We start from the raw sequence: 16,485 nt of genomic DNA, 5'->3' as shown, positions 1-16,485 counted from the left end.
TTGATATTAACTTATTTTAACATAGGTACGTGTATCGAAAGAAAATGATTCATCTTGGAAGCCTACTTTCATCGTAAAGCCAGATGGAGGATCCCAAGGTGATGGAATCTACCTCATTAAAGATTCTACTGACGTCCGAATGTTGGCCAACCTCCGCAGCAAGCCAGTAGTCGTCCAAGAATATATCAGCAAGCCATTACTGATTGAAAAACTAAAATTTGACATTAGATTGTATGTCTTGCTCAAGTCACTTGATCCTTTGGAGATCTACATAGCTAAAGACGGTCTATCTAGATTCTGTACAGAACCATATCAAGAGCCTAACAGTAAAAATTTTCATCGTGTATTTATGCACTTAACAAACTATTCCCTGAATGTCCATAGTGGAAATTTCATCCATTCTGACAATGTAAATACAGGAAGCAAAAGGACATTTTCAAGTATTGTGGCCAAGCTTTCTATGAGAGGCTATGATGTGAAGAAAATGTGGTCAGACATTATCACATTAGTGATTAGGGCTATTATTGCACTGGTTCCTGAACTAAAAATTTATCATCAAACATATATTCCTCCAGGAAAGCCTGGACCGACATGCTTCCAGGTGAGTATCATGTACCTTTACAGTACTGCAGTGTTAAGATCCACAAATCTGTGTTGTGAATTTTACATTTAAGCCATTAGAATTTGTGTTGCTTAGTCATTTGAGTTAACCCTACTCCCGGCTTTCACTGATCTCTTCAAGCGCCTTAATTTCAAAAAGGCTACAGGACGTTTGTGCCCAATCCTATCAGAAAACTAATTTGGAATGGATTGGTCAGAAGTACTAGAAAACAACCTAGAATTAACTTTTTCTCAGAATTAACCCATCTCTATTTGATATTTCCCACATCGTTTAATTTTTAAACTATGCATTTCTGTTCTGCAACCTATTATACTGTTTTTTTTTAAGACTACAACAACCAGTTATCCAACACACAACATAGCTGTCAGTGCTTGAATAAATAAAAAGACATGTAGATAAAAAATTAACATGATTTCTGGGAAATGCTGGGATAATCCTCAGAAATATCTTTACAGAACATGTTGATCTCCATCCAAGTCTAAACATTCAAAAGAGCAAATCTGAGACTAAGGTTACAGAAAGCAATTGGACATGAGTCAAAAGCCACTAAGAATCTGGCCCTAAAATTCTGTCTGAAAAATTTAAGATGGGTATCAAAGCTATCCTGTAGCTAATCTTCTAGGTGCCAGAAATATGCAGCCACCATAGGACGATTTTGTGAAATAAATTACATTACAGAAGTTGATACCTGCTTCCAAGCCAGATGTTTATGTATTTGTGTCCTTGTATTGCCTGTCAAAAGTCGTTTTCACAGAAAGAAGTCTCTCAACACCGGGTTAAAGTCCAACAGGTTTATTTGATAACACAACCCACCAGCTTTCGGAGCATTGCTCCTTCATCAGGTGAGTGAAAGTTGTGTTCACAAACAGGGCGTATATTGACACAAACTCAATTTACAAGATAATAGTTGGAATGCGAATCTTTATAGGTAATCAAGTCTTAAAGATATAGACAATTTGAATGGAGAGAGGGTTAAGCACAGGTTAAAGAGATGTGTATTGTCTCCAGCCAGAACAGTTAGTGGGATTTTGCAAGCCCAGGTAAGTCGTAGGGGTTACAGATAGTGTGACATGAACCCAAGATCCCGGTTGAGGCCGTCCTTGTGTGCGGAACTTGGCTGTCAGTTTCTGCTCAGCGATTCTGCATGGTACACTGGGGAGACCATGCAAACGCAACAACAACGGTTGAATGAACACCACTGAACAATCATCAGGCAAGAGTTCTCTTCCTATTGGGGAACACTTCAGCAGTCACGGGCATTCAGCCTCTGATTTTCGGGTAAGCGTTCTCCAAGGCGGTCTTCACGACACACGACAAAGCAAAATCGCTGAGCAGAAACTGATTGCCAAGTTCCACACACGTGAGGACGGTCTCATGTCACACTATCTGTAACCTTCACAACTTGCCTGGGTTTGCAGAATCTCCCTAATTGTCCTGGCTGGAAACAATATGCATTTCTTTAGCCTGTGCTTAACCCCCTCTCCACTCACATTGTTTGTACCTTTAAGACTTGATTACCTGTAAAGATTTGCATTCCACCCATTATCTTGTAAATTGAGTTTGTGTCAATATATGCCCTGTTTGTGAACACAACTGCCAATTACCTGATGAAGGGGCAGTGCTCCGAAAGCTTGTGGCTTGTCCTACCAAATAAACCTGTTGGACTTTAGCCTAGTGTCATGAGACTTCTTGCTTTGCTTACCCCAGTCCAACACCTACATCTCCACATCATAGTCATTTTCTTCAGCCTTTTGAGAACTCCACTTCCAGCAGCAAGGCCCAATCTGGTGGCAGCTCCTGGCCACACCAGGCTGAATCTTTCACTGTCCTTACATTTTCATAGGTCCTCTCTGTCAGACCAGATAACATGCACCCACTAGCTTTTCTGCCTGGTAGCTAACAGAGCAACAGTTGCTGTGTGTCTGTCTCTTGCATTGGAACCAGCAAACACCCTGATTCTCTTTCATGCTGGCTCTCAATTGCAGACCTAGTAGGAGGTCATGTGCTTCACTTTACCTTGGATTAAAAGATATTTTAAAACATGCTATAAAATCTCATGACAAAGTAACCACTTTTAAATTTTACAAAGTATTTCAGTTTCTGTTTATTCATTTCTAAGTTTGTTTAAATATTTCTGCATTGAATATCATGGTTTACAACTATATCACCGTTTTTACTATTAAAAGTAATAATGTAAAATATTCTCAAATATTTGAATACTTTGGTATGATGAGGCTGTTTGTGGAGATTCAGGCCTGGCTTGCACTGAACTATTGCAGGTTTATTCCTGTTCTGTCTGCAATTCATTAGCTGACAGATTACAAAATTGCCTACTTTAATTGTAACTGCTTGGGATTTACTGATGTGTTGCAGTAAATTTCATATGACCTGGTATTTTGTACACCAGTACAGACAGGAAAGTCAGTCTTGCCTTTTCAAGGTTATGAATGCAGTAACACACCAAAGAAGCTCAGATTTTGTTGTAAAACATCAGCAATTTATCAGAAGCTCAGATAACACTTTCCTGAAATCCTCACCGCTATGTGCATAACTATAAGGTTCATGGTGGGAGATGTAGGAGGGGTGTCTGAGGCAGAGTCTTCACTCAGAGTGGTTGGGGTGTGGAATAGACTGCTTGCTGTGATAGTGGAGTTGGACACTTTAGGAACTTTCAAGCGGTTATTGGATAGGCACATGGAGCACACCAGAATTATAGGGAGTGGGATAGCTTGATCTTGATATTGGACATAGCTCGGCACAACATTGAGGGCAGAAGGGCCTGGACAGTGCTGTTATGTTCTGTGAACAAACATAACGGCAAGGATTCTCCCATTCGCACTTGCTGGGGGGATGATCGTGAGCCATTCATGTGAATGGTGGCAGGGACTCAAAATCCAGACGTCCCAGTTCTCATCGGCGAGAATGGGATTTTGGATCTTCCTTGTTCCCTGTCGACGATGTCATGACCTTCACGCCAATAATTTGCTTTGTGAATTTGCTTTACGTTTATTTGAGTAGATTTAAATGTTATTAACCACCTGCTTGTCAGATATTGAACCCCTGCCATATAATGACGCCACATCAGCAGGTTTATAGCAGGTTCAAATAGACATGAACTGTTGTGGAATCTCCCTGGGGGTGTAATTTATAGCCCCTGGGGGAAAGGGACATGGCCAGGCAGTGCCTTGGCAATACCCCAACACAGCCCTATGGCACATATTGGCATCATGTCTATGCCAACCTGGTACTGCCAGCATGTGCCAATCATGATTTATTTCGATAAAAGGCAGAAGGCCTGGGGATGTCAATGATTGATCAAGAGTTGGGTGGAAGGGGAAGGGGCTGATGATTAGGGCTGAGTGGGAGGATGAAAAGGCCGCTGATGGTGGAGGGTGGGGTGGAGAAGGGGCTGCTGATTTGGGGTGGGGAGGGTGGAATTGGATGATAGGGTAAAGAGGCTGTTTGATTGGGGGAGAAGGGGCTGATGATTCAGTTTGTATGGGTCAAAGAAAGAGACGATTTGGAGTTGGAAGGGGAGCGGGAGCTGATTGGGGGTTGGGTGGGGAGCGAAGGGGCCAATGGTTGGGGGAGAATAGGAAGATGATTGGGGGTTGGGAAGGGATGGATGAGGGTCTGATGATCCAATAGCGGGGAGAGTGCTGATTGGGGGGAGGGAAGGGGCCAATCATTATGGGTTGGGTGGGGAGGACCAGGGGCTGCTGATTGTGGGAGGCAAATGGAACGATGATTGGGGGTGGGGTGGGGTGGGGGGGGGGGGGGAACGGCCAATGATTGAGGGTTGGAAGGGGGTGGATCTGGGTCCGATGATCCAATGGGGGGAGAGAAAGGGTAGATGATTGGGGGTTGGGTGGGGAGGAGAAGGAGGCAATGATTGGGGGAGAACACGGGTCGATAGGTGAGGGAGAGCAGGGCTGGGGACTGGGGAGGACCAGGGGCTGATAATTGGGGGTTGGGTGAAGGAGAACAGGAGCTGATGATGGGGGGGTAGAAGGGGCTAATGATTGGAGGTTGGATGGGGGGAACACAGGGGCCGATAATCCAGGATGGGGGTGTTAGAAAGGGCTGACTCTGAGGAAGGGAGCCCCTGAGACTTCTGGTGTGCTGGACGGGATGTTTACTCAAGTTATGATCTTTTAAGATGGCACCCCAATCTCTGTGCAGCCAGGTTTTGCTGCATGTTTAGGTTCTGCCCCTCATGGGACCTGGTGGTTGGGTGGACTTAGACTGAGAAGAAGGGGTTGACCTCAGGACTCTCCCCCAGGATAGGGGTTTCATGGCTGCACTTATCCTTGTCACCCTGGGAAAGGTGATGTTCACACTCAGGGATTTCAGACATTATTCTGGGTAAGATATTCATTATTGTCTCTATCCTTTAAAATCTTTCAAGTACCCTGGTTACTTTGATATCCTTCCCCCATGGACACATGGAAACCTTCAAAATATTGCAGCATTCCATTCCACGTTAGGGGTTGGCCAAGATTAATGGCCGAAGCTCCAGGTGTTTCAATAAGACCACTTAAAAGAGGTAATGTTAGGATCTCAGTTTTATCAGGGAGATCCCCCTTGCTTTCTATCATAAGGAACAGCTGATCTGAAACCTCTGAAGTGTTTTGATGGTCAGTAGGGATTGTGTTTCACTGGGAATTTCTCCTTTTAAAGTTGAAAGAGTAGCATCTGATGTCTAAATTCTTTGAAGTGCTTTGACAGGTTTAACTTTCTCTTTTCTAACCTCAATGTTTACAAAGCATTCAAGATGCATTCAACCATGAAGGGAAAGAAAGCAAACATAGCTCTTAGCTATGTTTTATTTTAGCTATGTCAATCAAAACATATTAAAGGATCCAAACATCAAATGCTGCTCTTTTTCAGTATTAAAAGGAGAACTCCCCAATTGAAACAATTGCATTTCAAAAGAGTTTCAAGGCAGAGCTGCTCTATGAAAGAAAGCAAGGGGATCTCCCTGGTAAAACTGACAAGCCCTTTCTATAAAACCACGTAAAAAAGGCAATTTAACACCTGGAGCTTGGGAATTAACGTGGACCAATCCCTAATATGGAATGGAGTGCCCTGGTGAGTTGAAGGCTTCTAAGTGTTTATTGATATCAGAATGACCAAAGCATTTCAACGATTTTAAAAGACAATAATCATATAGAACGATGTCTGAAATCACCAGCCTGAGAGTGGATACCACCTTACCTTATACAGGGCAACAAGGACGTGCAGCCATGAGACCCCCTCCCTCTAAAGCCTGGCGGCAGCAGCAGAGGGACATATGAGTACAGTTCATGTCCCACCTTGCATTCCTGCATCCTTGGTGTCCGAGGCATCAAGTTCAAGTGTGTTAGGACTTGCACCAAAGCTGGACTTCCTGCTGGGGGCAAGGAGACAGGAGGACCTTGGGCTTTCAGCCTGATAATTAAATGCACATTAGCATTTTTGAATATTCATTGGGTTCACTCTGGGCAGAAATCTTATTGGCACTGACAGGGCAAGGCTGGAGCATCACAATGGGTTTATCGCCCAGTAGGAATCCCATTTTAGCTCCAGTGCTCAATTCAATGGGCTGTCGTGATTCCTGCCAGTGACTAGTGGGCCTGGTGCACCCCAGCCAGTGAGTCTCAAAAGTGAAGGGTTCTAAGGCAAAATTTGTCAGAAATAATAAAAAGTTTATCAAGAGACAAAAGCTATCCCACAACCAATGGATCAGATCTAAGCTCTGCAGTCCTTCCACATCCAGGCCAGAATGATGGTGGACAATTAAACAACTGACTGGAGGAGGAGGCTCTACAAATATTACTATTCTCAATGATGCAGGAGCCCAGCACATCAGTGCAAGAGATAGGGTTGAAGTATCCGCAGCAATCTTCAGCCAGAAGTGCTGAGTGAATGATCCATCTCGGCCTTTTCCAATGGTCCTCATCGTCTCAGATGCCACTCTCCAGCCAATTCAATTCAGTCCACATGATATCAAGAAATGGTTGGAGGCACTGGATTCTGCAAAGGTAATGGGCCTGATAACATTCTGGTAATAGTACTGACGACCTGTGCTCCAGAACATGCTGTTCCCCTAGCCAAGCTCTTCCAGTACAGTTACAACACTGCCATCTACCCAACAATGTGGAAAATTCCCCACTATGTCCTGTACACAAAAAGCAGGACAAATTCAATTACCCAGTCTACTCTCAGCCGTCAGTAAAGTGATGGAAGGGGTCACCAACAGTGCTGTCAAGCAGCACCTGCTCAGTGATGCCTAGTTTGGTTTTTTCCAGGGTCACTCAGCTCCTGACTTCGTTACAGCCTTGGTTCAAACATGGACAAAAGAGCTGAATTCCAGCATTGAGGTAAGAGTGACAACCCTTGACAGCAAGGCCGCACTCGACCGAGTCTGGCATCAAGGAGCCCTAGTGAAACTGTTATCGGGGGAAAACTCTCTGCAGGTTGGAGTCATACCTGGTACATAAGATGGTTGTGGTTGTGGAGGGTCAGTCATCTCAGCTACACGACATCTCTGCAGGAATTGCTCTTGGTAGTGCCTTAGGCCCAACAATCTTCAGCTGCTTCATCAATGACCTTCCCTCCGTCATAAGGTCAGAAGTGGGGATGTTTGCTGATGATTGCACAATATTCAGCACCATTCGCGACTCCTCAGAGACTGAAGCAGTCCATGTTCAAATGCAACAAGATCTGGACAATATCCAGGCTGGGCTAACAAGTGGCAAATAACATTCATGCCATACAAATGGCAGGCAATGATCATCACCAATAAGAGACACTCTAACCACCGCCCCTTAACATTCAATGATGTAACCATCACTGAATTCCCCCACTATCAACATTCTTGGGATTGCCATTGACCAGAAACTCAACTGGACTCACCACATAAACACAGTGGCTACAATAGCAGGTCAAAGGCCAGGAATACTGTGGTGAGTAACGCCCCTCCTGCCTCCTCAAAGCCTACCCTCACCACCTACAAGGCACAAGTCAAGAGTGTGATGGAATACTCTCCACTTGCCTGGATGGGTGCAGCTTCAACAACAATCAAGAAGCTTGACACCATCCAGGACAAAGCAGCCGGTTTGATTGGCACCACATCTACAAACATTCAATCCCTCCACCATCTATGCTCAGCAGCAGTGTGTACTATCTACAAGATGCACTGCAGTAATTCACAAAGGTCCTTAGACAGCACCTTCCAAACTCAGGACCACTTCCATCTAGAAGGACAAGGGCAGCATGTAAACAGGAAGACCACCACCTGTGAATTCCCCTCCACGCCACTCACCATCTTGACTTGGAAATACATCGCCATTCCTTTGCAATCGCTGGGTCAAAATCCTGGAATCCCCTCCCTAACAGCATTGCAGGTCAGCCCACACAACACGGACTGCAGCGATTCAAGAAGGCAGCTCACCACCACCTTCTCAAGGGCAACTAATGATTGGCAAAAATGTTGGCCAGCCAGTGACACCAATGTCCCATGAATGAATAAAAAAAAGTAAAACAGAAAGCATGAATTAAGTAAAATTCTAATGGATTAGGTTTTAGAGTGCACTTCCATATAACACAAAATTTTTAGTTCTAAACAACACATGACTATAACGTACTTATGCAGAATGTTCTGAATTTCTTGGATTGCACTTATGAAGCAAGTAGAATGTTTTACACACCAATCTTGTTTGTAGAGGTTTACACTAAGATTTCCTGCAGAAAGTAAGTTTTTCACTCAGAGGGTGGTGAGTGAGTGGAATCGGCTACCGTCGGTGGTGGTAGAGGCGAACTCACTGGGGTCTTTTAAAAGACTTCTGGATGAGCATATGGGATCTAATGGCATTGGAAGTTACAGATAGTTCTATGGCTTGGTAGGTATAGATGTGATCGGCGCAACTTGTGGGCTGAAGGGCCTGTTTGTGCTGTAGTGTTCTATGTTCTAACTCATTTATCAATGCTGAATGTAAAAATCAGTGTTAAATACAAATGCAGCACCACCAATATTTGTCCATTTTGAATTCCAACTTTACATGCTATTTTTAAAATGGTTTGTTTCCCTCAAATATGTATTTGTCCATGTGTTTGTATTGCGTGTGTGGAGTCTGCAAAACAGCACTGATGTTTTACAGCAAAAACCACTTAAACCTGCATAGTGAGGGGATGAAATATGAATTTCAGTTAAATCTGGGTTTTAATTTCTGTCGTTCAATACTCCCACCAGGACTACTGGAGAGAAACATATTCCTGGTTTAGCATCTCATTTGTGTATTTGCTATGTCTAGGATCAAAGATTAATTTGACCATCTCTGTCATGGTGTCAATTTGGGCAGCTTTCAACACTAGTCTCAAAGCCCTAAGAATGAATTATTTAGACTTGCCTTCTGAGGTTAACATCCCTATCAACTGTAGTTTTAGTTTAAGTGATGTATACAGTGTTGATGTGCTAATGGACTTCACTGCAGTAGTACCTTCTGCCATGGCACATTGGGGGAAAAAAATGATACGTCACACTTATGCAGAATCTTTCCAGAAAATTTTGCATAATGGAAAAGTGCATGTAACAGAGTGCAATGGTAATATGAAATTTCAAGTGGAAAATGCAGTCCAAACTGAAATGATAATCTTTCATTTTATATGTTGACATATATGTTTCAAGAAATGGTCTCAGAAATTACAGCACTGAAATAGACTGTTTGATCTCACCAATCCATTGTATTGTTTCTCTTCCATAGATTCCACCATCTAACCCATTCTTAAATCTTGATGCACTCTGGGATTCAATTTATAACACTAGTGGTGCATTCTACATGTCTCACAACCCTCAGTGTAAAACCTCTCCTGCTGTCTACGCCCAATTGTCAACATTAAATATAAGTTAAATGAGTAAAGATATGTATTTAATGTGTGTCCCCTCATTTTAGATCCCGCAACTACTGGACTGAGCCTTTTGCAATATAACTTGTCCCAGTCTTTAATTTTAAATGTCTCGAATTGCCTTTATTCTCTTCCATTCCAATGAACTGTAGACACCATCCTCTTCAATTTTATCCAGCATTCTGAAACTTGACATCTCCGCCCCCTTTAAAAGAAAATATTGTTCTACAATCTTTTGCCAATTTCTCTTTTCACTTCACCTCAGTTTGTTAACTCCTCTTTTTAAAATTTGCACTATTCTAATCTGCTATTTGTGCTAACATTTTTTTTCTGTTGAGAACTTAAACCTTATCATATGCCCACTTCTCTCTCTCATAGTAAAGATGATAGCTGAGATTAAATATTGAAATGTAATAGCCATTACTTTATCAAATTTCATTTTTGTTTACACAGATTTTAGGATTTGATATACTTCTCATGAAAAACATGAAGCCTGTTTTATTGGAGGTGAATGCCAATCCCAGCATGAGAATAGAACATGAACAGGAGGTAAGGGGCCTAGAGCTAGTTGGTACTGAAGTATTTGCCTTAACATATCAAAGGAAACAATGACACAGCTGGCTAAGATGCTATTTAAGTTGTACTTATCAACCCTTAAAACAAGAGTTCAAATCAGCCTTAGAATAGGAGGTTTGATAAAGGTGACAGATACATTGAGTTAGCTAGAATGCCACTTTGTCTCAAAATTAACTGATTTCATACTGTTAGCTGAGAGAAGCATTGTTAACATTGAAAAGAACAGGGGTAGTTTTAATTTAGTGACTTGCACCTGAGTCACGTTGTTCTGAAGCGATAATAGTATTTTCTTCAGTACTATATCTGTTAAATTTCATTTTTGATGAGCTACAGGGGCAGAATGGCTTCCATCATCTTGACTTGTCATTGTGAGCAGACCATGTTGTATTTTGAAAGAAGGTTGTTCACCTTGTATGTCCAGATATATTGTGAAGATAATAGGCTTGCAGTTTGATTCCATGCTTAGAGAACAATCTGAATGTACCTGCCCTATTCACCATGAGTTATGTTTCCCCAACCGTAGGTAAGCATCCAGGTTGCGTCATTCTGATGCAAGTTATTACAGGTTTTACTTGAACTTTTTTCTGATTGTGTTTTTGTGAATGTTTACCTCAAGTCAATGCAGAAGGAGAATAAAGTACTGTACATTAGACGGCAATGGCCAAAAAATAAGTGTTAATGGAACAGTGAAGTTGAAAAAAAACTTAGGACTGTTGGTACACTCGATCCACAACATACACAGTCATTGGGATGTAGCCAGTAAAAAATGTTAAACTTCATTGCCAAAACAAAAGGTCATGGTCAAATTGTATGCTGTTCTGATCAGATCTTATCTCTAGTATCGTGTTTTGTTTTGATCACCATGAAATGAGGGGAATACTGAAGATTTTGTTATTTCAAGGGAAGGGGCATTCCTGGCAAGGCCAGCATTTATTGCCCATCCCAAATTACCCTTGAGATGGTGGTGGTGAGATGGCTTTTTCAATCGCCACAGTCCATGAGGTGTATGTACATCCATAATGCTGTGAAGAAGGGAGTTATAGGATTTTAACAGTGAAGGAACAGTGATATAGTTCCAAATCAGGATGTTGTATGCTTTGGAGGGGAACTTGCAAGTGATGGTGTTCCCATTGCATGTACTGCACTTGTCCTTCTAGGTGGTAGAGCTTGCGGATTTGGAAGTTGCTTCTGCACAGGGAGAGGACCCAGAAGGGAAAAGTGAAAACTGCTATTTGGATTGAACTATAGTATAACACAATAAAACAGTTATAAGAATCACAGAATGTCGTCTGTTGCCTGATTCAGTAAGTGGATATCCATCTGTTAACTGTCAAATGAATTGATTTGCCTTGAACGACATTGAGCTTCTTGAGTGTTGTTGGAGTTGTACTCATCCAGACAAGTAGATAATATTCCAGCACATTCCTGACTTGTGCCATTTCGGTGGTGGACAGGCTTTGTGGAGTCTGGAGCTGAGTTACTCACTGCAGAATTCCCAGCCTCTGATCTGCTGTCGTAGTATTTATATGGCTAGTCCAGTTCAGTTTCTAGTCAATGGTAACCCCAGGATGTTGATATGGAGGTTTCAATGATGGTAATGCCTTTGAATATCAATGAGCAGTGGTTAGGTTCTCACTTGAGAGGAGGTAATTTGGACATGAAGGATTTAAAACTGATAATAAGGCAGTATTGGATAGAATGTCTGTATTTAAAGTTGATAAGACACCAGGACTGGATGAAACGCATCCAAGGATACTGAGAGAGTGTGACTAGAGGGCACAGCCTCAAGATAAAGGGGGGGGGCAGTTTAGAACGGAGTTGAGGAGGAACTTCTTCACTCAAAGGGTGGTGAATCTCTGGAATTCTCTGCCCGTTGAAGTGGTGGAGGCTGCCTCGCTAAATATTTTTAAGACGCGGGTTGATAGGTTTTTGATAGGCAAGGGGATTAAGGGTTATGGGGAGAGGGCAGGAATGTGGAACTGAGACACGACAGATCAGCCATGATCTTATTGAATGGCGGGGCAGGCTCGAGGGGCTAGATGGCCTACTCCTGCTCCTATTTCTTATGTTCTTATGTGAGAGCATTCTATGGAGCACATACTACAGAGCATAAACTTGGGTGGTATTAGAGGATTGAGAAATCGCAAATATTACATTTTTCAAAAAAGGGTGTGAAGATAAACCCAGCAATTACAAGCCAGACAGTTTAACTTCGTCAAGATTCTTGAATGAAAAGAGAGTCAAGATGTATAAGGGGTAGACAGGACAGTACAGGCCATAATCAGGTCAATCAAGATCTTAACAAATGGTGGAGCAGGCTCAGGGGCAGAACGGTCTACTCTTGCTCCTATTTTGTGGATATAAAACGCAGGCTTGAATGTTTTCCAGGCCTTGCTGTACAAGAACATTCAATGCTTCAATATCTGAGGGAGTCATGAATGTGCCTGTTTTACAAGTAGATTAAGGGTAAAAGGATAACTGAGAGGGCAGGACCCATTAAGGACCACAGTAGTAATTTGTGTGTGAACCACAGGGCATAGGTAGGGTTCTAAATGAATACTTTGTGATGGTATTAACGAGTGTGAGTATAGAGATCGGAGAAGGATTGTGATAAAATTAAATAAATTAACATAGACAGAGAAGAAGTTCTGAGTCGTCTACCAGGCTTAAAAGTAGATAAATCTCCAGTGTTGGATGAAATGTATCTTAGACTGTTGAGTGAGGCAAGGAAGGAATTAGCCTGAGCGCAGGCAATAAGTTTCAATTCTTATCTGGCCACAGGAGAGGAAAGATGCTGGAAAACTGGAAGACAACTAATGTGGGACCATTATTCAAGGAAGATGGAAAGGAAACTACAGGCCAGTCAGTTTAATCTCAGTGATGGGAAAACTACTGAAGCAATTCTAAGAGATAGATTAATTTGTTTTTCTGACTGGAACTCTATGTCCAGTGGAGTCTTGCAGGGATCAGTATTGGGGCCCTTGTTGTTTGTGGTATATATAAATGATTTAGACTTGAATGTAGGAGGGTTGATTGGTAAGTTCATGGATGATACGAAAATTAGTGGGGTGGTAAATAGAGAAGAGGATAGCCTTTGATTACAGGAGGATGTAGATGGGCTGATGAGTGGCAAATAGAATTCAGTAAAAAGTCTGACAACACCAGGTTTTAGTCCAACCTATTTATTTGATAATATACTCACAAGCTTGTGAGTATGTTATCAAATAAATAGGTTGGACTAAAACCTGGTGTTGTCAGACTTTTTACTGTGTTTACGCCAGTCCAACGCCGGCATACCCACATCATAAATAGAATTCAAACCAGAGAAGGGTGAAGTGATGCACTTGGGCAGGACAAACAAGGCAAGGGAATACATGATGAATGGCAGGACCTTGGGAAACATCAAGGATCAGAAGGACACTGGTGTGCATACACACTGGTCCCTTAAGGTAGCAGAACAGGATAAAGTGCTTAAGAAGATATATGATATACTTCCCTTTATTAGTCAAGGTATAGCGTTTAAGACCAGGAAGATTATGCTGGAACTGTATAAAATATTGGTTAGGCCACAGCTAGAGTATTGCAGTTCTGGAATCTACATTACAGGCTGGATATGATAGTACTGGAAAGAGCGCAGAGGAGATTTACCAGGATTTTCCTGGGCTGGAGAGTTAAAGTTGTGAAGAGAGAAAGGATAGACTGCTGGGATTATTTTTCTTAGAGCAATGGAAACTGAGTGGGACATAATTAACGTATATAAAATTCTAAGGGGCATAGAGTAGACAGGAAGAAACCTTCCCCCTTGGTGGAGGGATCAGGGACCAGGGGGCATAGATTTAAGGTAAGGTAAGGGGCAGGAGGTTTAAAGAGGATGTGACGAAAACCTTTTCACCCAGAGAGTGGTGAGAGTATGGAATTCATTGCCTGAAATGGTGGTGGAAGCAGAGACCCTCATAATAATCAAGAAAAATTTGAATGTGTTTTTGTGATGCCAAGTCTACACAGCCAGGGCCAAGTGCTGAAAAATAGGAATAGAGTAATTAGGTGGTTGTTTTTGACTGGTGCAGCCATAATGGGCTGGTGTCTTTTCTGCTCTGCAAACCTCTATGCCTCTGGTGCTACACAACATGACAAAAAGCATCTTCAAGATGAAGATGGAACTTTGTCCTCACAAGGTCCCTCCTACCAAAGCAGTTATAAACAGGTATGTCTGCAAAACGTAGATTGGTGAGATTGAAGCCATATAGAATTTTCCCTCTTGTTGGTTTCCTTCCCTGTCGCAGACTCAGTCTAGCTGCTATGACCTGTGGGACTTGGTCATCTCTGTCACCAATAATGCTCGTCATGATGTGGAGATGCTGGCATTGGATTGGGGTAAACACAGTAAGAAGTCTCATAACACCAGGTTAAAGTCCAACAGGTCTATTTGGTAGCAAAATCCGCTAGCTTTCGGAGTGCTGCCCCATTGTTACGTCAGTCCACTCACCTGACGAAAGCTAGTGGATTTTGCTACCAAATAAACCTGTTGGACTTCAACCTGGTGTTGTAAGACTTCTTACTGTGTTTACCAACAATGCTACCAAGTCATTCTTTGTGATGGAAAAATAGAATGAAGTCCCTCACCAAGGGCAGATTCTATGCTCTTGTCACTCTCAATGTCTCTTCCAATTGGTGTTCAACATGAAGGAATACTGATGTATCAGCTGAGCGAGGAGTTGCAGGTGGTTGTCAGCATGTTTCCTTGTCCAAGCATGTCCTGATGCCTCGAGACTCCATGGGATCCAGAGTCTCTGTTCAGTACTATCCAGGGCAACTCCCATTTGTGCGCCACTGTGACATCACGTCTGATGAATCAGTCCTGCAATAGGAAAGACATAACTAGGGATGGTGATGTTGATATCTGGGATATTGCCCATAAGGTTCTATGAGCATGACTATGTCAGGCTGTTGCTTGATTAGTCTGTGGGGCAGCTCTCCAAATTTTAGCATAAGCCCCAAGATTTTAGGAGGACATTTCTGGTACCTAGATATATTCATAGTAAGAGGTCTGACAACACCAGGTTTAAGACCAACCGATTTATTTGATAGTAAACTCACAAGCTTTCAAGGTTTCCCTCTTCATCGTGAATGAAGAGTTCTGGCCTCAGACAGAGCATATAACACCACAGACAGTTTACAGATTACTGATTAGAATGCGAATCTTTACACCTAACCTGCTATTCAAGTCTTAAAGTGGCTAACAATGTGAGTGGAAGGAGTACTAAGCACAGGTTAAAGAGATGTGTGTTGTCTCCAGACAGTACAGTAAGTGAGGTTTTGCAAACCCAGGCAAGTCATGGGGGTTACAGATAGTGCGACATGAACCTGATCCCTGTTGAGACCGTCCTCATGTGTGCAGAACTTGGCTATCAGCCTCTGCTCAGCGACTCTGTGCTGTCGTGTGTCGTGAAGGCCGCCTTGGAGAATGCTTACCCGAAGGTCAGAAGCCGAATGCCCGTGACCACTGAAGTGTTCGCCGCACGCATGAGGACGGTCTCAACAGGGATCTTGGGTTCATGTCGCACTATCTGTAACCCCCATGACTTGCCTGTGTTTGCAAAACCTCACTTACTGTATTGTCTGGAATACACATCTCTTCAACCTGTGCTCAGTACTCCTTCCACTCACATTGTTAGCCACTTTAAGACTTGAATAGCAGGTTAGGTGTAAAGATTCGCATTCTAATCAGTAATCTGTAAACTGTCTGTGCTGTTATATGCTCTTTCTGAGGCCAGAACTTTTCATTCACCTGACAAAAAGGGAAACCTCGAAAGCTTGTGAGTTTACTATCAAATAAATCAGTTGGACTTAAACCTGGTGTTGTCAGGCCTCTTACTGTGTTTACCCCAGTCCAACGCCGGCATCTCCACATCACACCTAGATTTATGCCAGAGAGCATTTGGTGTAGAAGGCAGTTCAAAGATAAGCCACAAGACTCATCACTAGTGTTCAATGTTTGAGATACAGGAAACTTGGTGAGATTTGTGATTTGCAGCCAAGAAAAGAGGAATCTTAATATGACCATTTATGAAGGTGTGCATGAAGTTAAATTTGGAAACTGTTTAAAATTGAATCATATGTAGGTTAAGAGCAGGGTCACAACAAAACTGTTGAAAGGAACGTTTAGGATTGATCTCAGGACATTCTTCTTGGCACAAGGAATGATTAGCATTTGGAATGGACTGGAGGATAAAATAGTAAAGGCAAAGCTCTGTAGTCATTTAGTAAAAAATTGCAGTAAAAGGACAAAGTGGTTAGCACTGCTGCCTCACAGTGCCAGGGACCTGTCTTTGAGTACGGCCTTGGGCGACTGTGCGGAGTTTGCATGTTCTCCCCATGTCTGCATGGATTTCTTCTGAGTG

At 42.6% G+C, this 16,485-nt stretch overlaps 1 protein-coding gene across 5 annotated transcripts in view; it reads left to right on the top strand.

Annotated features, from left to right (window-relative positions):
• Positions 1–16,485, top strand: part of ttll11 (tubulin tyrosine ligase-like family, member 11) — a 133,214-nt gene that overhangs the window by 46,580 nt on the left and 70,149 nt on the right. For 4 of the 5 annotated variants that reach the window (XR_013889460.1, XM_080212170.1, XM_080212169.1 and 1 more), the window contains exons 4-5: positions 26–601; positions 9,962–10,057. Coding sequence is in view for 4 of the 5 variants with exons in the window: in XM_080212170.1 (XP_080068296.1) it covers positions 26–601; positions 9,962–10,057 (672 nt within the window). In the remaining variant the exon portion in view is untranslated. The remainder of the gene's footprint in view (positions 1–25; positions 602–9,961; positions 10,058–16,485) is intronic. The other variant, XM_080212172.1, reaches the window with a different exon arrangement.

Source organism: Carcharhinus amblyrhynchos, chromosome 25, assembly GCF_965287045.1.
Source record: "Carcharhinus amblyrhynchos chromosome 25, sCarAmb.v2.hapA, whole genome shotgun sequence".
NCBI classification, from domain to species: domain Eukaryota; kingdom Metazoa; phylum Chordata; class Chondrichthyes; order Carcharhiniformes; family Carcharhinidae; genus Carcharhinus; species Carcharhinus amblyrhynchos.
The sequence above is the reverse complement of the archived record's forward strand: the minus strand, read 5'-3'. Positions and strand labels throughout refer to the sequence as shown.